Source organism: Podarcis erhardii (genome assembly GCF_964252035.2).
Source record: "Podarcis erhardii genome assembly, chromosome: 5".
NCBI lineage: Eukaryota > Metazoa > Chordata > Lepidosauria > Squamata > Lacertidae > Podarcis > Podarcis erhardii.
Window position 1 is genome coordinate 19,364,515 of NC_138509.1, and position 24,869 is coordinate 19,389,383.

Below are 24,869 nucleotides of genomic sequence, written 5' to 3' on the forward strand. Positions count from 1 at the left end.
CGTGGCACAATCCATTAAAACCTGTACTGTCCGATCCTTCCACTTTTCTAGACAGGGTGATGAACCTCTAGATTCTTTCTTGCTTGACTGAAGATTGTACCTGTTTAGGCACAAAATAGATTAGGGTATTTAATCTCTCCACCGATTACTCCCCTTTTCATCTGTTTGACAAGCAGGTCTCAACTGTCAATATTTAATGTTGCATAGAGTAGATATTTGTACACAAATAAGCTCCGTTTTCTTTCTTAATTCCCCCAAAATGAAACACTTATCCAGAAGCATCAGTTAGCATCCCAAGTTTGACCATGTCTTGAGTTTTTATCCAGTGAAAAATTGGCCACCTCTTGTGCCCATCAACCTTGCGGATTATTTATTGTAGGACTGTTTTAAAACTGTCAACCTTTCCCTGTCCTGTGACGTACAGGGGAAGCCTTGGTGGCTGAAGGATTGGGGTGGCCACTGAGGTGGGGTGGAGATCAGGCTGTCTTTGAGTGCTTCAGCCAAAAGGACAACTTTCTTCATTTAAGGGAAGGAAGTCAAGAGGGAGATGGTTCTTAATGTTCAGTTCTGCAATGCCGAAAGCAATGCAGCATAGCAATGGGCTGAAATCCAGGCATTAAACTGCAGCAGAAAGTAGAGCTGAGAGGGTCCATCTGTAAAATCTGTGCTCCTGTTTTATAAAGGGGGGAAGGGGGGAAACGCAGCTGCTTGGCTGCTCTGTGTGAGAAGGAGAAACTGACTGTTGGCACCATCTGCGGCTGTCCTTTGTGCTTGCTGCTTTATCTGTTCATTATAGTGTGATACTGAGTTTCTCGTGCTTTGAGTTTCAATGAGATGAGATGTGCCTAAATACAGTTGGGGCCTAAAAAGCAGCAGCTAAAGCATGCTAAAGATGAATAGAGTAATCTGCAAATTAATTTTCTGTTTGTTTCATCTTACTGGAATGGGCAGAGCATGGTCATGTTCTCCAAAATCCAGCTGCACCAGATGGGTCTGTGGGTGGCCTGTGTGTATTCAATTTTCCTGGGCCACATGCAGCCTGGTACAGTGGAGGCAGGCTTCTGTAGCAGAGAGTGGTCTGGAAACTCTTACGTTTCCTCCCTGTCATTCTTCTGTGGCAGTGGGAGAAGATAGGATATGTTTTTGTTTCCGGTCTATGCTCATTTAATGTTCAGTCGCAAAGACTTTGGAGAAGGTGGAAAAGAGCAATAACGACACCATTTCACATTTCAGTAGAGGAAAAGATTCTTTGCAGGGTTTTCAGTCCCACTGTTAGATACGTTCAGGACTTTTTAAGAGCATTGTTGCATTTACTGTTTTATGTCCCCTCATTATTGCTGTGTAATCAACACACACACACACACACACACACACACACACACACACACACACATTTTAAAAGAGACTTGTGGCTTTGGACCATTTTGTTGTTGATAAATGAAATTGTAATTATAACCAGGGAGCAGGCAAGAAATAAAGGTGCTTTGGAGGAATAATCACATGTGGGTTGAATTCTGGGGGCCAAGGTTCCCTTCTGTCTCTAACTAGTACACCTGCCAAAAACTGAGAAACACTAGCCAATGAGAGCACAGGATACTGTTGCCTTGGTTGTTGCCCTCTGTGGAGAGGCTGGCCTCCTTCAGTCTTTGCTGAGGATTAGTGTAACTGAGAAACTCAGTTTTTGGAGTTGTTGCATTTAAATGCACTTCTGATTTGTTCATTTTAGCTGTTTTCAGTGTGCTTTCAATGCCTCGGCATAACTATGGGCTCATAGTTAACATGGAGAGGCAATTAATATTAAAAATAAAATAACACCAGTTAAGTTGAGAAGCATGTGCTTCATGTTGCATTGAAGGACAGCAGAGTGGGAGATCATGCAGAGCTCCTGTTGATTTCTGTGATGCTTGTGCAAGAGAACTTCCCCAAGTACTTGTACTCCAGGATTGAGACTTTGCTAACACAGGAGGCCATTTCCCCCCACCATGGGTGTCATAATATTTCTGCCTTCATACAAGTGTCCAGAAATCCCAGAAGTAAAAGATGGCAATGAGTAATTTCAATATCTCTCTTCCTTGAAATTCTTCCTTTAACAAAACCCAAACAGCCACCTACCACAAACACAGATGTATGACACATCTAGCTAAAGCAGTGTTTCCCAACCCGTGTTCCGCGGCACACTAGTGTGCCGTGAGACGTTGCCTGGTGTGCCGCGGGAAAAATTAAAAAATTTGAAAGATATCCGGAGAGGCGGCCTTCGGGCGAGTTTTAATTTTAATTTTCCTTCTCCCACTTAATGCCCCACGCTCGCCCGAGCAGCTTGCAGTCCTCGGTAACCACGGCGACCCGAGGGAGGGGAGGGAACAGGGAAGTCGAGGGCAGCGGCGAGCCGCGATGACTTCAGTGGGCCGCGCCGCCTCGCCCTGGCACGGTGTGAGAGCCCCGGCTAGTGGCGCGAGCTTCGGAATAAGTGGGATCCGCGTGCGCGAGACCGAGATCGCGGGTAAGGAGCTCAGCCCTGGGCAGGAGGAAGCGGGGCCGCGCGTGCGGGCCACATCCCCACAGAGAGCGAGCCTCCCCCGGCCCACCACTCCAGGCAGGTCCACTCGCATGAGGGGGCGGCGATGGCGACGGCCGGCAGCTTGCCTGCAATGCCATCCCTCGAGCAGGCGAGGAGCCCGGAGGCTACCAGATGCGAGTCCTCTTTCCCACCCTGCTCGGGAGTCCAGAGCACTTGGTCGCATTCAGGATCTAGAGTGGGGAAGCGGGGCTCGTGTCTGGGCTGGACACATTGGGCTGCCTGTGCCGCTCGACCTGCGGGGAGAAATCAGGGTGGGAGTCACGACCGTGAGGCAGGGCTGCCAAGTGTGGCAGAAGAGGACACGGCCGTCGCACCTGTCCTTAGGTAGGAGCTTCTTCCGTGTCGACCTGCTGCCCTAAAGTCTTGGCTTTTTTCTTGGCTTTTTGGCGGTTGGCACAGAAGGAAGGCAAGGGGGAGGGGAAAAAATTGAAACTTACACTTTCGTGCGTCCCTCCCGGCGTGACGCTGCGCGCTGACGTCACGGGGCTGTAATGGTGGTGTGCCTCGAGATTTTTTTCATGAAACAAGTGTGCCTTTGCCCCAAAAAGGTTGGGAAACACTGAGCTAAAGGAGGGCCATGCTGTGATGTTTCACAGCTGCAACATATATGAATCAGATATTTACTTTCATGGATATTGATCTCACCTTGATTACGCTGGGTGAGGGGAAACTTTCTTTCAGCTAAGCAGGTGGTATTCTGGTGTTGCCACTCCTTCTCCTGCTTCTCCCCTTGTCTGTCTCCCACTGCAAAGCAGGTTTACTGGCACTCCTTTGCAGATTCATGTCACAGAATCATTAGACTGCTTCCTCCTTTTATCTTTATTTGTTGAGAGCATTATATGCTCACATTTGAGGAACAACTCACCCCTTGCATCAAAGCTACACTTAAGATGGATGGTTTCCATTCGACACCACCGTAATTGCGTTCAGCTTGTGTGGAGGTGCTCTGCATTTGCTTTTATGCCAACACTGGCTGCATTTACAGTTTTTCCAGAACACTTTGTTCATTTCTCCCCCTGCTTTCCCCCTCAGAACTCAAGTGGCCACAGTGTAATGTTAGATAGTGATTGTTATCTCCAGGCAACATAAAAGAGAGGGGAAAGAGGGAGGGTGAGTACCCTTTGTTGCTGGCACATTAGTAATAATGTGCCAGGGATATAGGGTGAGCACAATTTGATCAAATGCTTGTTGACAGATTCTTTGGCTAATAGAGAGAAGGAGCTCACAGTAGTTCTCTCTGCTTAGAATGCATTAGTCCAGAGCATAGTGTGCATGCTGTCTTTAAGGGATTAATCACTAAAAGTGCAGAGGGGATATAGAAATTCTAAAAGAAAGAAAAAACAGTGAGCTTCCTCACTGAGCAACCCCTTCAGATGTTATACCTACCCATTTTTAAACCAGGGACCAGCAACTATTGAGATCGAAGTTTCTTCACTTCTAAATCAGTGGGCATGGTGGCATTTTCTCATATCCAAATCTGTTTGTCTGGGTTTGTGACATCATCATGCTGACTACATGATCTCTGGGGGTCTGGGACCATGTAGCTGGCAAGAAAATGATGTTGAAAGACATGACAGTGGAAAATGGGGGTGGGGGAGGAGTATCTGAGGAGTTGCCAAAGCCTTCCTTTCATGCTGATAATATTTTGCTTTCGAAAACTTGGCGCAGCCCATGAAATGTAGTCATTTCTCAGGGTGCTAAACACTAAAATAAAGCCTTGCATTTTAAAAATTGCTTTAAATATTAACTGGAGACTATTCTGATTTCAAATAAAGTGGTAAGGCTAGAAAGGACAGAAATGAAGGAAGAAGAGGCTTATGGTACACAATTTTGGTGGACCAAGACAGTTTGAATCACCAAGGCAAATGAAATTACAGCAGAATACTTCAGGTTAAAGTTTAATAAAACAGTTTATATCAGAGATGAACCTGTGGCACTCCAGATGATCTTAAATTCCAGCTCCCATCAGCCCCTGCTACTATAGCCAATGGCAGTGGCGTAGCGTGGGGGTGCAGGGTGGGACGGCCGCACCGGGCGCAACATCTGGGGGGGCGCGCTCGCACTCGCAGCTCTCTGCCCCTACTAAAATCCATGGGTTAGGGGGCGAAAATTACTTGCCTTGCCCCGGGTGCTGACAACCCACGCTACGCCACTGGCCAATGGTCAGGGGTGATGAGTTGCTTGTTTGTTTGTTTTTATTGTAAGCATTATATTGGTAAATATCTAAACAATATTCTTATCCATCTGTGTGTGTGATGCAGAATTCATTCTTCCAATTGCTTTTGTGATTTTGTTTCCAGCGCTGCTCTCGTCGTGGTGTGAGGAGCTGGGACGACTCTTGCTGCTGCGTCACCAGAAAAGTCGGCAAAACGACCCTCCTGGGAAGCTCCCCATGCAGCCGCCCATGAGCTCCATGAAACCCTCCCTTTCACACAGGTGAGTCCCATGCAGGCCTTTGCCCTGCAAGAGCACACACAGCATTAGTTACTGTGATTGGTGGTGTAACTGGAATGCCTGCTGCTAAGTAGGGGAAATAGCTGCATTTTATACGCAGGGAAGAGCGATAGAAATCCAAGCATCTTCGGAAGCTTGGCTATAATTCTGCTACGTTTGCACCAGGCACTGATGTGAAGTGCATGAGTATGTGTTCTGATCAAACTTGAACCTCAGCCTCTTTGGATTCCACATAGCTGAATTCCTCTTATTTAGTAAATTATTTCTTATATTTCTGATCTGTGTGGAATGGCCATGTTCAGATGTATTGGTGGCCAGGAATTATACTTGGGGAGATGAGCCAACGCCCAAGCCTCTCCTCTCTTCCTGGAGTGGGGAAACAAACCCAGGAGCGGCTGGTTTAGTGTTAACATGTGAACCAGAGCTTATGGTTTGTTTCTCTCCAACAAACCATGAGTACTGGTTCATACGTAACACTAAACCAGCTGTCCCAGGTTATGTTTCCCTGCTCTAGGAAGTGAAGAGCCAAGTGGAGATTTCTTCAACTGCATTCATCGGCCAAATTCCCTAACCATGGATTTTGGCCAGCGTTGCATGCAAATGAGACCAATCAGTATAGGGGGTTATGGAAAGGAGTGAGTGGCTGCAAATGCTTGCACTTTGGCACTTAAGATGGAAATCCAAGCTGGAGAAGAACTGGCAGTTTTGCCCTGCGTGCTTCTCCTCCTCCCACCCCAGACAAAGTTATGCAAGCTAATGGAGTGGCTTCGTTCTATCTGTGTGGGGAGATTGGAAACCTTGCATGGCTGAAATATGAGGATGTGGGAGGCAGAGGGGCCTCCCTCCACATGCTGAGGACCAGGAGGAAAGTAGCCCCTCTTTCAGCCTCAGGTTTTGTTCCTGTAGGATTCCCCCATCCTTGTCAGTTTAAGCTAATGGAAGAAAACTTCTCCAGTAGCTTGTATAGGGATGGGGTGGGCAGAGCAAATAATTTTCCTAAACTCTTGGATTGGGTTTGAAAAATAACCTGAGATATTCCCCTCCTAAATAAAAAGATCTCAGGTTTTCTTTCTGTTAATTCAAGGCATTCAGAGAACTTGCTTATTTCAACATGGTGCCCTCTTTCCCCTTTCTCTGCTCCATCCTTTGAGCAAACAAGCAGGTCGAGAGAGCATTTGGAAAAGTAAGCTCTACCTGAAACTTTCTGAATTATTTTTGGGTGATGTACCCCAAAAAGCAGAGGTGAGGTCAGCAAGGAAGTGGGTCTGCAGCACCCTCCACTCTCATTTGGCCCTGCTCAGAGTCCTTGGCCACTCAGCTCACTCACACCTCTCTCTGCCTTTCTCTCTTGTATCACTTGCTTCCCCCCTATTTCCTGCTCTAGCCCCACCATCCACTTTGGATCCTGCATTCCGCAGGACTAAGACTCTCCTGTTTACTTGCTGATCCACAATCCCTCCATACACTTAACCCTATCAGCAGCACAAGGTGGCAAGGTTACACCACAAGGCATGAAGGGTCCCCACTTTAACACAGCACACATTGTCATGAGAGTCACTTAACCAAACCCATCAAATTTCCCTCTCTCTGTCGTCTTTTGTTACAAGCTTCTCACTGAGGATATTCTGTGATCTGCCCTCATTATAATTGTACTCAAAAGATCAGAGTGTTGTCCTTTTTTTCCTGCTGCCTAGTCAAAGTTACCTGGATTCCCTCCCCTCTCTTTTGCCCCTTTCCTTCCCATGCACACTTGAGTGATGAGTGAAAAAAATCAGCAAGGACATAAGCTCCCAGGGGCATATTTATTGCATGTTCTCTTAAATATTCCAAAGTTACAGGAAAGAGACCCAGTTGCACAGAATGGAAGCTTGGCGATCCTTTTCTCCCTGTATGTGTGGTGGTAGCTCTAGGACAAAGAAAGCTTGGAGAACTGGCTAGAAGTAGGCAGCCAGGCAGTTGCATGAATATAAAATATATGAAATATGCCACAAATGTTGATGGGTGCCTAGCAGAAGAATTGAGGGCCATGATCGCAAGGAAGTGATATCCACATGTTCTAGCTGACAGTTATATTAAAGAGTTCACAGTACCTCTTTCTAAGGATATTATAAATAGATCTTTCAATTCTGAAAAAAATATGTACCATATTTTTCGCTCTATAAGACGCACCAGACCACAAGACGCACCTACTTTTTGGAGGAGGAAAACAAGAAAAAAAATATTCTGAATCCCAGAAGCCAGAACAGCAAGAGGGATCGCTGTGCAGTGAAAGCAGCAATTCCTCTTGCTGTTCTGGCTTCTGGGATAGCTGCGCAGCCTGCATTTGCTCCACAAGACGCACACACATTTCCCCTTACTTTTTAGGAGGGGAAAAAGTGAGTCTTATAGAGCAAAAAATACGGTACTTTTTAGTGCCCTGAAACCATCAATATGTTACAGCGACTTTCCAATTTTTGGTGACATTCACACATTCAGATTGATTGTCAGAGGCAAATTCTGTGAATATTTGAAAGCTCAAGAATACATCTTCAAATGTTGACAGTCACCTGTCAGCATGCAGTGGTGAATGTCTGAAAAGTAATGACATTTCTGCATTTGGACATTCATACACATCATCTGAGATTATCAGCATTCACATGAGAATGTCAACATTCAGCACATTTTGCACTTGTACCATTTTCCCCCAGAAACTTCGTTGTGTAATGAGCATGTGATTTCTAAGGTCTAAGGTAACAGCATTCAGTTATACAGCTGCTGATGTTTATATTAAATATACCAATTATTATTGCTATAATTCCCAGATTAACTGAAACAGAAAATAGTATGTTCAGAGAAAACAGTATCTGAAGTATTTTATGGTCCCCAGCTGAAGTGTAGATTTAAATTCTGGAGGCAGAGTTGCTTAGATGACAAAGCTTTTCTGTAAATCTAGTAAGTTATCTTAAGAGAGAACTGGGAGTATTGTTGTTTTTTAGGATTTGCAGTCTTAAACTCAGAATAAATGTTCAAGTAGCTTGTGGGTTATGTGTACTGAGTGAGCTGTAGAAGGGGTACATAACTGAAAACCAATTGTGGCCTGGCTATGCATTGATTTCAATGGATTGTGTGTTTACTACATTGGGATCACTTGCAATTAAGGGCAATATAGAATTTTTTTAAAAAATTAAAATTGCTGAATTGTGCCCAGTGTATTCCTTTTGATCCTAAAAAATAATGAAAAGATGAAAAAGGAAGGTCTAGCATGTATATTTTGCATTTATGTTGTACATTTGAAATGTTCAAAACAATTCCCATGCATTATCTAAATTAGCCCCACATCAGCCGGGTCAGTTTGCAGAGGAGCATGAGAAGGCTTGTCTGAAGCAAGAGAGTATGTGGCAGAGACAATATTTTAACCAGGGTGAATGTTATATCCAGCTCCAACTGCTTCAGCTACTACACGGTTTCTCTGCAGACCTTTGTGCATTTAGCATGAAGGTCTGAAGGGGATTTCGAAGTGCATTCCGTTGAACCAGTCCACGATCAGGAACCCTGATAAGACAGGGAAGAGAAGAGTTGTAAGTTCAGAGACTTTGGGGGCAGGGTTTGTGTGCCCCACCCGTAGTTCAACCCTTTGCATGGTCAGGTGAAGACCTAGACATGCTTAATGTGAACTCAATTGGCAGCAGGTAATTAGAGCATAATTTTCTGCCGAAATCAAGCTTTTAAAAACAATTGTAAATTAAAGAAGGCAGGCGCACACCAAACCCTGTGCTGGTTTCAACAAGAGCATCTACTTAGTAGTCATTCAGAGCCATTCCTTACCCTGTCGTGCTTTGTACACTTAGTAAGGTGCTTGTTGCAGCTTGTATAGCACATGTTAATGCTTTGCAGTGTCAGTAACAATGTCTGCAAACACACAGCTGCTCATTGCAGCATTTTCTGTTATCGCAAGTATTTTTGGCTCCTTTTTTATCTCCTATCATCCCCAAATTTGCCTTCAATATTAATTAAATGGCAATTTCCTTACAACCAGTGATCGTATTTGGATGCTTTCTTAGAGAAATCAGAATTGATTAAAATAAAGAGATGAAGGTTTTTTTTTAATTAAAAAAACACACAAGTGATTTGATTCCAGAGGTTTGAGAAAATTAAATGGAAGATGAAATTAACTACTAATTCAATTAGGGGCTTTATTATTTATTAGCATTATTAGGCATCCATGAAGTTCATCTGAAATATATAGGTGTTCTTTTCAAGCTTGAGGACAAGGAAGGGATTTTGGCCATTTCACTCCCTTTTGCTTTAATATTTTTGTACCAGTCATAGGAAGAACCCCTTTGATTATGTGGTTTGTTGAATCATATCTAGAACATAATAACCTTTTTAAAAAATACAGAAAGAACCATGACCTGGAAGTGGAACTGTATCCACAGCTGACATCAGTGCTTACAATTCATAAGCTAAATTTAGACTTACTGCATTCCTGTAATATGTAAACCATAGTTTATTTTGGTAAAATCATTTGATAAGCACCTGCTTCGCTCTTCCCTTTCCCTCAACTGATAGTGAAACTGAGAGGCTGCATAGATCTTGATTCACAACACATTTGAGCCTACAGAAATCAAGTGCTTGATTGCCAAATTACCTACTACTTTTTGAAGGCTTCTAGAAAAGGGTGGGCACAATTTGGCTAAAATTGAAAGCAAGTCAGGGGGTGGGACTTGGTGGTTTTCATTAAGGTCCCACTACATCCTCGTCCCCCCCCCTCAAAAAATAATAATCAAGCATTCTCTAGTGTCTAGATTAATCAAGCACGGAGAACATTAACTGAGAAGATTAATTTTGTTGGGTGAATAAATGTTAAGAATATACTTATTTGGCGAAGGGGTAGGCTGCTAGGCTGCTTTGGTGCTGTTGTTCATCTGTATTTTTTTAAAAAAAAGAGTGAGAAAGAAAATATTAAAATATGGATTCTAATAATGAGTTGTAACATTGTTAAATGGTTTCCTCTTATGGCCCAATTCAGTTTTGAGGACAGTAAGTGATTTGCAGTCAAGAAAAATGGTTACGTGAATCTATTCGTGGTTTTCCTTCACATGAAGTGATGCTCAGGCCCTTTTCAGACAGGAACACAACAAGAGTAATAATGTGTTGTGCATGCCCTATGTCTCCGCATCATATAACACATGAAGACCCATGTTTGCTTGAATGAGGAATCTACCTGCGTCTAAGATGCAGATCAGATTAGGAAGCAGGTGCAGGTGGGACTGTCCCATTTCCTGAGGACTCGTAACTCAGGGATTCAAGGGATGTAGTTGGGAGCTAAGGTGCAGAGCAGGACTGGCCCAAGATGTTTAGCCACTGTAGGCAAGATGTCCCCCTCCCCACTATGCCAGCCCCCTCCCTGCTTCTAGCCCCACCACCGCAACTGCACCCTTGCCTTAAGCTATGTGTGCGCTGCCACCACAACACAGCAACAAGGACACAGCAGTGAGGGCAGCAGCACTGTGGCGGCAGCATGGTTGAAGGTCCGTGGGGCTGACAGCGGCAAGGAGGATGTTGGATCTGCCTGCCAAGGCAAATGGCTTCACCTTGCCAGAATCTGGTAGGAAGAAGTATGTTTTCTGCTGATGCATAAAACTAATCATCCAGATTTTAAGGGATGAATATTCCACAATTGGCTTGCCACCACCAGGAAGGCCCTGTTCCAAGTACGAGGTCCCCAGATTTCACATATAGCAAGAAGGCCTTTCCTGGCAGATCTTAAATAATGGACTGGGCAATGCAGAGATAATTGCGTCTTCAGATAATGGATTCCCAGCACTCAGGACTTCATATGTCAACACTATAACTTTAAATTCAGCTTGGTAGCATATTGGAAGCCAGCACATACCTTTTATAATTGATGTGATGTAGCTGTGAGTGGCCAAATCAGTCTGGCAGTCGCAATTTGCTCTGGCTGTGATCTCCAGGCCATTTTCAAGGGCAGCATCACATTGAGTGGATGTGGATCTGGGAGATCAGATTCTTACTCTGCCAGGAAATTTCCTGAGTGACCCTGGACTAGTCACACACTTTGAGCCCATACCACCTCACAGGCTTGTTGTTAAGGATAAAAATTGATAGCCCCCATATATGTCACACTGAACTCACTGAAAGGACAGCACATGAAGCTGGTGAATATGTAAATAAATACAAATAGAAATAGAAATGTGATAATAGATTAATGTTGGAAAGAACTGATTCCAATAAAAAGTTAGTTACTGCAAATGATTAAGCTATTAAAATTAATCTAAAATAGATTAATCAGCATGGCATGGCTGGGTTTATGTAGGGGGGGGCGGCAAAAATGCTAAATAATAGTGTTTTGTCTCTTCTTTTCAAAAGCTATTTTTGCTGTTCTTTGGGCATGCTTACTAGCATACTAGCTGGATTTACAGACGCAAGTCCATCAAACCCTTCATTCATGCTGCCTGCTATACCTTCTCTGATTCACTCTCCCTGTAGATCATCCTTCAGTTCCCTGGTTTCTGTGCAGAGCTTTTTTCTTCTTCCTCTCTCTCTGGTTTTGGAGGCAAAAAGAAAAACAAAACAAAACCCAGAAGTGGAATCTGTTTCAATAGCTCCTTTCCTGATTGTTGTAGCAATTGCTGACCTCCAGGCACTATGAATAAACAGCAAAGCTGGGAACAAAAGGATTCTTCTGGCTGCCATTATCTCACATTAACATAGCAGAGGCACTGCGGTGTGAACAATGCCATTCCCATTCACCGATAATCAGTGAGTTCCTGGGCGTTTGGATTACCAAGGCAACAGGCAGTGGTAGAATACTGGGTGGGTGTCTTGGTTTGGTTTTTAAAATTATTGTTATCCTCATTATTGAAGGATCAACTGGATATAGAATCCTAAGGTATTTTGATAAGTACAAGTAAAATTAATGCCTTGCTACTTAACGGGGTAAACGGAGAAATTTTCTTTGAATGCTGGCACACGCGTTGAATAAATCATGGATGAAACAGGGCTGGCTGTTGCTGTGAAATGCAGTAAAGATGAAATTGTGTATGTCAAGCTGCAAATGATTGTGGGGCATTTTTAGTGTCTTTGGAACACAGGTAACAGGTGGGATGTTAATAGCAGGTGGGATTTGTCGTAGGGGGGCTGTAGCAATGTGTGTATGTGTATAGTCTACCTGAATGCCGGAATTGAGTGCAACATTAGAATCTTTTTTTGGAAGGGGGGGGGAGGTTATTCTATCCCATAATTTGAAAGTATGGTAATAAATAAATCCAATATCTGGGGTGCATTTTCTGTAACAACTCTCTTCCTTTCCAACATAGTTTTATCATTTTCCTAGCATGCTGTGTATGTTTTTCTGTGTAGAGTTTACATGGGCACCAAGTGTTTATGGGGTTGGCCTCAGCTATACACTCTTGGCTGGGCTCTAAAGAGTTCTTTGGGGCACACTCAAGAACTTGGGCATGGCCACTGGCAGATGACTTCTTCAGCTTTAAACAGCAGACACCTGTGCCATATCACAAACTGCTTTTGAAAGCCCCTTTCAAAAGTGGAGACTGCTGTTTGAGAAACACAAGACCTTTGGTGCATAGAACTAATTGTGCTGTTCTTTGGATCCCAACTGCTTTGCTTCCAAATCCAGAATCATCCAAACTGAGCTTCTAAATAAAACTTCAATCTCTTTCCCTAATCTAAATTTAAGAGGGTCGGGTTCTGCCATCTGCTTGCATGATTTATAGCATCTTATTCTCCAAATGGATATACCAACAACCTCATTAGGTCAAGGTCTTTATTAGGGTCAACTAAAGTATCACAAAATGGTGAGAAACCTTTTGAGTTCTCCATAAAATCAGGCTGGATGTTAAGCAAAGAGGGAAGACAGATGGGGTTGGGGAGAAATAAGCTGCAGTGGTCACAGTGTTTAGACAATGTTTAGTAACCCGATTTCCAATGGAATGGTATACTCTTGCTTCAGTGCTCATACTTTTGCTTCATCATTAAAAACATTCTCTAATAGAAAGATTTGGCAGACTTAGGCCACATCCACAACCCAGTTCATTTTGTTTTTATGACTTTCCCCCAACTGTTAAGTTCCACATTATCACTGAACACAATGTAAAAGGCACTTTTGGAACCCTAGTGGAATATAGTGGAAGTTTAGTACTTATTTCTGTGTTATTTGCTTCCAGAAAAATACACTGCGCAGATAATATGGAAAGGAGTGCTATATTGCATAATAGTTCTAGAAGTGAAATCTCAAATATAGTGCAGAACTTAACAGTTAGGGAAACATCATGGTGGATTAAATTGTCATGGGAATGCAGCCTTAGTTTCTACTAGGTGCTCTGCAGGTTACACCTAAGGATCATAATGTTTGCATTGGTTACAGTGAGTTTGTTCTTGGCTACAGCTTGTGGGACGCAGGTGGCGCTGTGGGTAAAATCTCAGTGCCTAGGACTTGCCGATCGTATGGTCGGCGGTTCGAATCCCCACGGCGGGGTGAGCTCCCATCTTTCGGTCCCAGCTCCTGCCCACCTAGCAGTTCAAAAGCACCCCTAAGTGCAAATAGATAAATAGGTACCGCTTTATAGTGGGAAGGTAAACGGCGTTTCTGTGTGCTGCGCTGGTGCTGGCTCACCAGAGCAGCTTCATCACGCTGGCCACGTGAACCGGAAGTGTCTGCGGACAGCGCTGGCTCCCGGCCTCTTAAGTGAGATGAGCGCACAACCCTAGAGTCGGACACGACTGGACCGTATGGGCAGGGGTATCTTTACCTTTACCTTTTTACAGCTTGTGATTAGTGAGGAGAGAGCTTAAGCACAAGCCCAGGTTTGAATGAGACCTCAACTCAGCATAGTGTAGGAGTAAAAACCACCAAGGGAGGAGTAATGTGGCTGTATACTGGGAGCAACCACATAGTTTGTCTGTCCGATGTGCAGTGCGGAATTTGCTAACATGGCATACCTTAGCACATAAGTCAAACATGTAAGTATTTCATCAAATACTGTGCTTAGGCTTTGTAGGTCTAAATACACCAAATCTGAGGCCAAGGGGGTGTAAAATTTTGAGTATTTTATGCAGTGGATAAAATATTGAACATGGTGAACCAAGAATCAAATACTTGCTCAACCATGAAGTATTATCTTACTACATTTTTATCCTACTTCCCCCTCCAAGGAGCTCAGAGTGATGTACATGATTACATATTTATTTTCACAGGTAGAGATAGAGGCAGAGGTATCATCTAGTGAGATTTATGGTTGAGTGATGATCTCCCTGGCCTAACTCTGTTATTGTACCCATGACACCACACCAGCTGTTCATCAGAATAGTGTTTGGCTTTTGACAACTCATTCTCTTACATCCTAGTCTCACCTCAGAAGGTTGCTGGGAGGATAACAGAGATAAGGGTTGTAAACAGCTTTAGGAAAAGAATGCTATAGAAATAATTAATTCAGATTGGGACCCAGAAGTCTCTATTAGATGAAGATTAAACAAAGTACATGTAAGAGACATGTGAATGAGTTTTACAGAAACAGTTTTATTTGCATATCTCTCACCTGCACATAGTAAAAAAAAAGAAATTCCTCTGTTCATTTCATTGATAGATATCCTAAATTGTCATTCTTATTGCCTTATACCACAACGTATGCCCTCATGCCTGTTTCTTCCACTCCACTCACACTAACTCAAGGATGAGCAGAAACCTTGAAATAGCAAGCTTTTGAAGTTAGAGATTTCATTCAAGGCAGGCAAAAATGTAGGCAGCTATGTTGATTCAGTAGGGGAGGGGGAATCCAAAAAGAAACACAGTATAACATATTTCTTTAAAAAATATATATCCGTAAGAACAAGAAGGAGAGAGAAGAAAAAGTTGCATGTTTTAAAAGGGCCTTTTGAGGGTTTCCACTGCAATATGTGACTGCAGTAGTATGGTGCAGCAAGCACAGGTTCTTTCTCCCAGGATACCTTGGAGCAACTTGAAATCTGCTGCACTTGTCACAAATACTCACTGCATTTATCTGCAAAGAATTGCCAGGTGTGCCTCCAGCATCCCCTTTACCAACAGCACCTTACTAGCTCATTACTTTGAAACTTTCGGTTGGTCCTTCCAGAGTTGTTAAGTTTTTGCTTTTCTTTGGAGCCGTATATTAATGCAGTCAGAAGATCTTGCCATGAGGCAAGGTGAAGCCACCATTTTGAGGGGCAGACTTGGAGCAACAGAAGGTATAATCTACCAGAGTAGTTATCCTCCGCATTTTCCATTTGTTTTGTTAAGGCTTGCACAAGATGCTCTGTGTGGACACCAAAATGTCCTGGGCTGACCCTGCAAATGCCCAGATAACCCACTGCAGGCTAGAACCAGTCCCATTGCCTCTCAGAAAGGCCAATACCTCAGGACCGTTGGTTCAAATGAACGAAGCCATGTGCTGCAGTGCAGCAGAAGACAACTTCCTCACCTCAGTCACTGTCTAAAGGAAAATTCTTCAGTGCCCCCCTCCAAGTGTAAGAGTCTGACTCTAGTCAAAAGGAATTCACCAGTGGAATTCTCATGGAATTGTCATCCTGGAACTCTCCGCTTCAGAAAGCAGGCAGGGCCCCAAAGGCACAACAAGGGCACATCCACACATATATTTTACCCCACACTCTCTAGGCACAGACCCATGCGCCAGGGTAAAACAAAAATAAAAAGTGCTCAGACACAGACCTGCAAAGCCCAGACCTGTGGCTAGAAATGCAGAACAAAGCCAAGTGTGGATGAGCCCTTAGTCACAGTTCTCATCATGCACTATCTATCTTAAGATGCTGGCAGGTTTGGTTAAGATAGACCTGTTTCTCTTTAGTGGAAGGTTAATGTCCGGTGACTTTTCCAGCGTTTTGGGTCAAGTCCATGTTTCAGGCATGTATAAGTGAGAGCACGTCAAGTGCAATTCGAATCTCACAGTCATGAGAAATCTGTTGACCTGGTTACCATACATCACAGTTAAAGAGGTTTGGTTTCTTAGTTGCTGTCAGTATACAGATAATTCCATCTTTTCTTTCCTGAAGTCAGCTTACTCTTCCTCTGAAACTTTTGAGCACAGTTGGAATTTCTTAAAATGAATGTATGATGTACTAGTAGCAGGAACAGTTAAATGGTGCAGAAAAAAATTAAATTAGCTTGCTTCTGGTATGTTGTAGTTCACCGCAGTTCATTTTTGAGGTGTATATGAAGAGCTTTTCAGAAGAGTCAGTATATGTTGCTTTATTATAAACGGGCAAGATGACCCGTAAATGATGAGAATGTTTGAAGGCCGCAGCATTTAAAATCTGAAGTTTTCAAATATGTAAATAGTGAGATGAACACAAGGGAGAGGGTGGTTTATTGAGTGCTGCTGTCAGTGTGCCCTTAAATCTATATTGAGAAGCTTTTCTTCATTGGTATTTCTAGTAGGATTGGGCTCTTCCAACTGAAGGGTAATATAACAAATAAATAAATAAAAATCTTCCAAACATAGTCTGTTACCTTACTTTTTCTCTCAGGTTGTGAGGTTTGTGTGCTGACTTTTTTATTATTTAAATATACATATACATATATATATATATATATATATACACACACACACACATATATATATATATAATGTTCTGTTTACAAACAAAACATTTAAATAGCTACCTTTCTACCGGTAGGGCAGGGGCATGGGCGCAGCCGGGATTTTTGTTAGGGGGGCGGGCATAACCTCAGATTTGTATCAATTTTTACTTACTGGAGGACCGCTACCCTGCCCCCCTTGGCTATGCCCATGGGCTATGCCCATGGGGGGGCACAGGAAGGAAACAAGGTTGAAAGGGGGCCACAGTCAGAAAAAGGATGGGAAACACTGTTTTAAAGTATGCACATGGGGCATTGTCCAGGCCTGTTTTTGTTAGGGAGGTCTATTGAATGAAGCATGCTGCCAAAAAATTTCATGTGGCTCTGCATGGCAGGGATGGATTTGGTTGTGATAAAGAAGTTGTCTTGGGCAGCTTGCCAACATTTCCTGATTTTCTCATTGAAGAACTCTAGAGGTCCCCAGAACACAGTTTGAAAAACACAGCAATAAAGAACCAAGCTTTTGAAGCTTTCAGTGGTTTTTAAAAGATGGAATCTTGACAAGTACAATTTTTTCTCAGTCCTGCAGCGGTAGTATGACATGTCAAGCTGCATGCGCCAAAGTTTCCTCTTCTGCACAACTGGTACAGAGACAAGAGAAATGTCTTCTGTAGCATCTTGTCATCTAAGCCCCCCTTCTGGCATTATCCTGGCAGCAAGGAAGCTGCTGCTTTTCGTGCTGCCCTAATAATGCCTGGAGCCCAAGGCAACCTGGGAGGAGTCAGAGATTCAGCTAGTTCCTACAGCACTGTTGCCTTCCTGGGAGCTGTGAGAAGGAGCCGCCTCATTGATTAGCATTCCCAGCATAGAAGGAGCAGTGCAAGGAGCCAATTCCAGAAGGGACTCTACATTTACCCCTTTGCAACAGGATGTACTACAGAGCACCCCAAGGTCCTCACCTGAGCTCAGTGAATTTGAGTAGAGTGAGGAAGGGACGTTTCTAGTAATTTATAAATTTTATTTAGACACAAAAGGGATGAGGGCAGCATTTAACCTCACAACAACCTTGTGAGAGGAGTTAGGCTAAGGAAAGGTGAGTCACCCACAGCTCATCATAGATTTGAACCCAAGTCTCTTGGGTCAAAGTTCAACACACTAAGCAATACACCACACTGGCTCTCCTCAAAGTGAATTGGATTACAGTTAGTTTTATCTTATATTGGCAGGTTTCTTATAGTTCAATTCTTTAGAATGATTTTTTTTTTTAATGTCAAGATCCTGTTGAACACTCTAGTCTAGTGTATCTGGTCTGGTCACAGTACACTGGTTTCAGTCAGTGGCATATGACGCATAAGGGAGAGATGTGGCTGGGGTCTTCTTCGGCTATACCTGGTATCCCCATGGATCTGGCATGGGGATCAGGTCCATTCTAGTGCTCATTTTGTCCTCCACCTTTCCCCTGGCCTCCTTTCCTAGTTCTGTCTCTCTCCCCTAACCTCCCGTCCTGCTTATCAAGCTCTCACTTCGGAGACAGCGGCTGTAGCTCACTGAGGCAGCCCATGCCTTGCACATGGTTCAGTCCCTGGCATTTCCAATTACAGATATTGGGTATCAAGGCTGTGGGAAACCCATTACTGAAACCCTGGGGAGCTGCTTGCAATGAGTAGTCAACACTGGGCAAGATGAGCCAGTGGTCAGACTCAGTATTAGGCAGTTTTTCATGCTTATATGCTCAACTGGTCTGTCATACACATACACTCTAGTCCTCTGTGCTGTTTCTCACTTTGCTTCTGAGAAAGCCTCCAGTCGTCTTGGCACACCAGGCAGAGTGAGAACGATGGCATAATCACTTCACTGGGCCTTTCAGAATGCTCTGCACTCCGGCACATGCCTGCCTGAGCCAGCCTCTGGCACCAGCCCTCACAGTTACGGATTAACTCTATTCTCCAATTGTTTTACTACCTGCATTACTTGTTTCCCCATCAGAGCTGCGAAGTGGTTAATGTCCAGTGTTGTGACTCTGAGATTAATACTGTTTTTCATAGATGTCTTTGGGAATGTCAGATTCCTCGTGCATCAATTCACATAGTCTGCAGTTTAAAACCGCAACCCCAATATTTCTTTCAAAGTGTTTCCCATGTGTCTTGGGGCAGAACTACATATTCTGGAAGCCGCCCAGAGTGGCTGGGGAAACCCAGCCAGATGGGCAGGGTATAAATAAAAAAAGTATTATTATGAGCAAGATGATAGGCATCCCCATGTCAAGTCCTCTCCCTTTATACCTGTAACATGTAGAAATGATGGCCTTGTGTCATGGCTGCAGCATTCCATGTCTTTCTTCACTCCCAGTCCATGCTATTGGCTGGTGCTGCTGGTAGCGCCGGATTTAGGGTTGTGTGGGATGTTCCCCTGTACAGGGTACGCAAAATGGCAACAACAATTTATACGAGTACCTACTGAGATCAATTTAAAAAGCAACTGCACCAAAAGTAATTACTGCGAAAATAATAAATATTGGGGTGGGGGGAGGCGCCAAATTTTGCCCTTGCTCAGGGCACCATATTACCAAAGTCTGCCCCTGCTGCTGTCAAATGCAGGGAAGTGCACATGATGATGCCATGACATGGGATAAGGAATATTATATGTTGCAGGAAAAAACTCAATGTGAATATGGTATTTTCAGAACAGCACCCCCACACCCCCTGTATTGTGTAGATACACATCAGACTGTACAGTAGCTTATTCTCTCTGTGTTAGTGAGTATGTAACAAAATATTAGCAATTTATCAAGCCTTGTGATTTTCTAATGTGCTCCTTTTCCTCTTTGGTGGTAAAGTAATAGAGGCTGATTAGATAATACTGCAATTTTCCTGTTTGAAAGCAAAAATAAGTTGGATGAAGTGAGGAAAGCCAAGAGTGAGTGAGTGAGTGAGTGAGTGTGTGTGTGCTTGCCTGCCCATTGTCTGGAGTAGCTATAAGCATAACTTAGCCCCAGGTCATAGATGACATCATTGTGAGGACCACATGCAAAACAGGGTAATCAATGTGCTTTGTTAGGGCTTTCAATTTTTATTCTGGACCTACACTTTCCCTTCTGATTCATAGGTGCATATGTGACGGCTGCCATCTTGACAGACCCCAGAGATTGAAACGGGGACCTCCAGAGCTGAAAGCGTGAGTCTCTACAGCTTGCGCTAAAGAGCCAGGCTCTGAAATAGGCTGTAAAAGACTCCCTTGTTCTCTGTGGATCAGCCACAGAAAGGGATAGTTCATATACTTAGATAGATTTACCCATAGCTATTCATCCCCAGGTTCTTTCCCTGCATTTAGTGCTTCAGGAACAGTTCTCTGCAGTGCTCTGTCCTTTGATAGCTCCCTTTGTACCACCAAATCCATGCTTCATGTTTCAATCCTAAGGAAACTCACCCAAAGTTGCCTTTACTCCTTCACTGGCATTACCAGTGGGGCATGTGGGTAAACAGCACCAGAGCAAAAAGCTGCTCTCGGATCAAAGGTGTTTTCATAGACAAGATGTGCCAGAGTGAATAGGGAACAGTTACAGTGACTGTACACAAAGTCAGACAGAAATGTCCTAAGGACATTTCAGATAGGGTGGAGTAGTTGTTTAATAATGGAGACTTGTGTCTTGCCCTCTCACTAAGCCCCAGGGGGAGAAACAACATTTTTACTTCACTTATCTTCACATAATAGTTCTGTGATGAGATGGGTCACCATTATTTATGCTATACACATAGAGAACTAAACCTGGGAAAGGCTATTCACTGAGTCTAGGGTTGCCTAGGGATTTGAACCCAGGTCTCCTGATTCCACCTTCCAGCCCATGACCACTGGAGTTTTCTTAGCTAATTTTGGGAGGTGTAAGGAGCTGTGCTTACCTGCAGTGCATCTTGTTAGCATGAGACTCCAGCAAACCGCCTAGCAGGTAATTGCAGGAGTGGGGTATTAAAGAACAGACCACAGTAAATGTGGGCATTGTGAAGAGGGACTGCAGAATACGTGAAAGCATTACCCTACAGTGAAGCATATAGACACTAGAGTGTTCTATAAAAGAATCAAGGAAACACCGGTTGCAGTGACACTTAAGAGACTCAGACTGATAGAACACATTATGCTGCCAAATTAAATTTCCAAAGCCTAGGTGCCTCTTCTCAAAAAGCAGAGTTGGGAGACAAAAGTTGTGTGTGGAAGTGGGGCTTCCATGCCCCCAAACACCCTCTTCCATTGCCCTTGCACCCCGCTCCATTGTTTCTCCCCTTGCCAATGTTCTAGACCAGTGGTTCCCAATTGGTGGTCCGCAGACTGCAGGGGGTCCGTGGCACCATTCACATGATGAAAGCTACTACAGAGGTATCAAAATTTGCAAAAGTAGGGTTTCCATGGCTTGGCTTCTGAAAAATGGGGGGGCACAGAACTTAGCTAATTGGAAACCACTGTTCTAGACACATGACTGAAACATGATGCTGACACTCCAGCTGAGAAAAAAATAGCAGGGAGAATTGCAGTGGGGAAGTAGCTGGCAAGGAAAGGATTCCCTCTTCCAAGACACCCCTTCAGTAGAGAAGCAGCTAGGAGGCTGAAAAGTGAATTGGCTGTACCGTATGTTCCCAGACAATGAGGAAAACTATTGTCCCAGCTGACTGCAAGCAAATACTTTGTTCTTGATCTTGCAATTTCTTTAATTGTTTGATTTTAGTGCTTTACTGTGCTATTGATGGAAGGATTTTGCTACAATGTTTTCATAAAATCACACTGTGGTACAAAAACTAGTATCCTGATTCTTGGCACATTTACTTGATAGCTTTTACTAGGTGGCAAGTTTCAGTATTCACAATGCAACCTATTTCCATGTTGTGTGCAGTATTCCCTAGGTAAAAATTAGTCTGAGAACGAGGGTCTAAATAAAAGTGTTGACGGACTAACAGATTATTTTCAGTCCTTGGTGTCTCCTGTTACAGCTTCATCATAGCAACACCTATTATAAGTCTCAGGTTGCATTAAAGTGGTTGTCTTCAACCTTTCTGTTCATCTCAAGCCCCAATCTGTAACATGGAGTCCACATTTATGTTTTCTCTTTCTTTCCTTTTTCTTAAAAAAAGAGAGAGAGAGAGAGAGAGGGAGAGAGAGAGAGAGGGAGAGAGGATTGTGATGATGCCATTGGTACAATCCACTTCAGGTTACACAAGTTGAAAGCCAGTGTATTAATGCTTATTTAGGTTAGAAAATTATCCACAATAGCATTGTCCTCCAAAGGAAAGTTAATGTTAAAACTTCCCCCATTGTTACTCTTGAGAAGTCAGCCTGTTTTTAAGTTTTGGAGGAAGCTAAACACCCTTTAAATTGTGTTTCTGTTCCCATTGCATCCCCTCCAGTCATGCACAATATCCATTTCAAAGGGATGTCCTCAAAATAAACATTTGCATTCTTAATTATGTATCATGGTTAAGAAGATGTTTCAGATCCAGTTTGTTTATTCCATTTGTATTGTTACTTTTATTTTTGTCCATTGCTCATTTTCAACAGGTAGGACCTGCTAGGTCAATTTTGATTGTGAGCTGTTGGCATGTTTGGATCCCCATGCCGTGTACAAAGAAAACCTAACTGCTGGTTTTTAATTATTACACGTACACTCTCATTTCCAAGCTTTATGTAACACACATTTTGAGTAGGAGTTCTTCCATTATCTGTAATAAACAGCCTCAAGTGTTCCAGCACTGGAAATCATAGCAACCAAAGTTAGCAGAATCGTACTTCAACAAAAAGATAGCTTGACTTTGCCCAGTACCATAACACCTGTATTTATTCATCACATTCATACCTGTCTTCAAAGGTTATTTAATTTATACATATTGGAAAGCTTGAAATTTTATATTTTACATTCCTGTGTTAATGGCTTGCACCTATTTAAGTTTAAAAATATGATATGCATGTATGCCAATTAACGCAGAGCAGACGCACATCAAAGACCAAGCTGTAAGTTGCAGGTTATGAGAATACAGTAAATAAATAATAATACTTTTACAAGTGGATATAGTGCCTGCGGGCATGGTCTGTTCACATCTGCAAGTGCAGCACTTGCTCATGGAGGGTCCCAAGATAGCATCCTACAGCCCTGATTCCCTTTCCCATTTATGTGTGAACAGGCAGCATGATGAGATGTTAGGAGAATATTGGGCTTCTTATGTCCACCATTCAACTCTCTTTTGTGCCTGATACAAGAGGACATGTGAGAGACATGTGCAGGCCTCCTGTTCTCCTTATTATCCCATCAGATTGACTGTGCACATGCCTGTAGATTTGGTGCTCCAGAAAGCTCTGTTGAGCTGTATTGGAATCAAACATATATCTAGGTCCTGCTTGTGATGCAAATGGATTGTGACATTTGTAGAGTTTTCTACCATATTTGATCACCTACATAGCAAGGTCATGGGGATTTTTTTAGAATATGTTCTTTATGTCTATATCAACCTAAGCTCACAGAAAAAGATGGTAGATCTATTTAGTTGTATGCATGGGTTTATTTTATTGTGGGGGTGGGCAGATAATCCTGGCTATCATGTGTCACAAAATATGTAATTTTATTACATCAGGGTTTTATAGTAATAAAAGCTTTTATGCAGCGCTTTTCGAATGTCCAAAGTGCTTTGAATATATTTTATCTCAGCATATGTACAACAACCCCTGTAAGGCAGGTCAGTGTTGTTATCCCCAGATTGATGATTTGGGATGATGGACCAAAAGAGAGAAGACACTTACTTTTTAAATTCATTGCAGATTTCCTGTTTCACAGCTGATTCTTAGTCTGTGTACCACAGTAGCTCTCATAGAACACTTAATAGGGGTTTTTGGGTGTGCTGCTTATGCAACGTGTGAGAGGATGCCCTCTGAATTCTAATTTTAGCTCATGTAGCAATTGCCGTTCCTTTAAAGGATTGCTGTGAGCCAGTGCAGGAAGAAAGAGCTGGAGTCTAGACCTGATTGAGCTGGGACAAGGGAGCTAAAGCCACCGTGGCTCAAGAGCTTAAAAATAAATGACATTGGCAAAGCAAATGTATCCAAGCATCCACTTTGCTTCATGTGTTGCTTCAGTTGCTAAAAATCCACTTTCGCAAATTTATTGCCATTTGCCACTTCTGCAGGTAGCATAGTTTCAAAAGTGAAACTCTTCATGCTTCAACTAATTTCATTGCCATTCACCTCCATAATCATTGTCATATGCATTTGTGCTTCACTGTCAAACGTATTTCTTCCCTTCGCTGATGCAAAAGCAATTGCTCTCCTTGCAACCAAACAGAAGCTATTAACTTTGTAAATGTTATCACTGTCAGACAGTTCACCAAGCTAGTGTATTGGCTGGGGAATGAAAATTAAAAGATTGCTCTTCCCACCCAGCCCAAGCACTCCTTTAAATGATAAAGTATGACTTTATATACTAGGTGTATCTCTTCTCCCCCCCTCCCCATTTTCTTTTTTGCAGTGATGGGACGTTCCCGTATGATTCTGTTCCTTGGCAGCAAAACACCAACCAACCACCAGGCTCCCTTTCAGTGGTCACTACAGTATGGGGTGTGACTAACACCTCCCAGAGCCAGGTAAGCTTCATTTTGTGGCTTCTCTCCTCGGTAACCATTCTTTGGATCAGATATGGCAGAACTGCTGGAGGCTGGAAAAAATAATTCCTGGGGCCCTAGGAGGCTGGGGGGGGGGATTGTTTGGCTTGCACTAAACCTACCAAGTTCACGTGTCCCAAACAAAACATAGCTATCCTATGAAATTTGTGCTTCTCCAAATCTTGTGACACACTGCTCCAATTCGTTGTAGGACGGGCACACAGAGATGTGCATCTTTAACATAATGAAAATGCATTATATGGGGAAATTGCTTGCAAAGATGCATATATTAGAAAAAGGAAAACTGCAAAGTGACTGGCACTGTGTGAAACTGAAATTGACAGATCCATCCATCTCTACTGGGCCTAAATTTGGCTTTCAAACAAGGCCTGCCTGCCCGTAAGGGAAGCTGAGGCAGCTTCCAGCAGTATCCCACCAAAATCTTGTGAGATCTCATGTACTCTGTGAGATCATGACCATCGTCATCGCTTTGTGTGACCCCAGTAGGGGAGGCAGGAGCAGGGCAGGGTGGCCCCTTCCCGTTTCACCTCAGGCAGCAAAACGAGGCATACCCATGCTCTCAAAGGCAACTAGTCCTGTAGCCTTAGGATCTTTCAGTGCAGGTGTGGGCAGAGGG

At 43.3% G+C, this 24,869-nt stretch overlaps 1 protein-coding gene across 14 annotated transcripts in view; it reads left to right on the forward strand.

Moving 5' to 3' along the window:
• Positions 1-24,869, forward strand: part of ZMIZ1 (zinc finger MIZ-type containing 1) — a 365,870-nt gene that overhangs the window by 307,438 nt on the left and 33,563 nt on the right. For 10 of the 14 annotated variants that reach the window (XM_081864244.1, XM_081864249.1, XM_081864243.1 and 7 more), the window contains 3 exons: positions 4,879-5,014; positions 19,710-19,778; positions 24,100-24,214. In XM_081864244.1, the coding sequence (XP_081720370.1) occupies positions 4,879-5,014; positions 19,710-19,778; positions 24,100-24,214 (320 nt within the window). The remainder of the gene's footprint in view (positions 1-4,878; positions 5,015-19,709; positions 19,779-24,099; positions 24,215-24,869) is intronic. The other 4 variants (XM_081864254.1, XM_081864255.1, XM_081864256.1 and 1 more) reach the window with 1 other exon arrangement.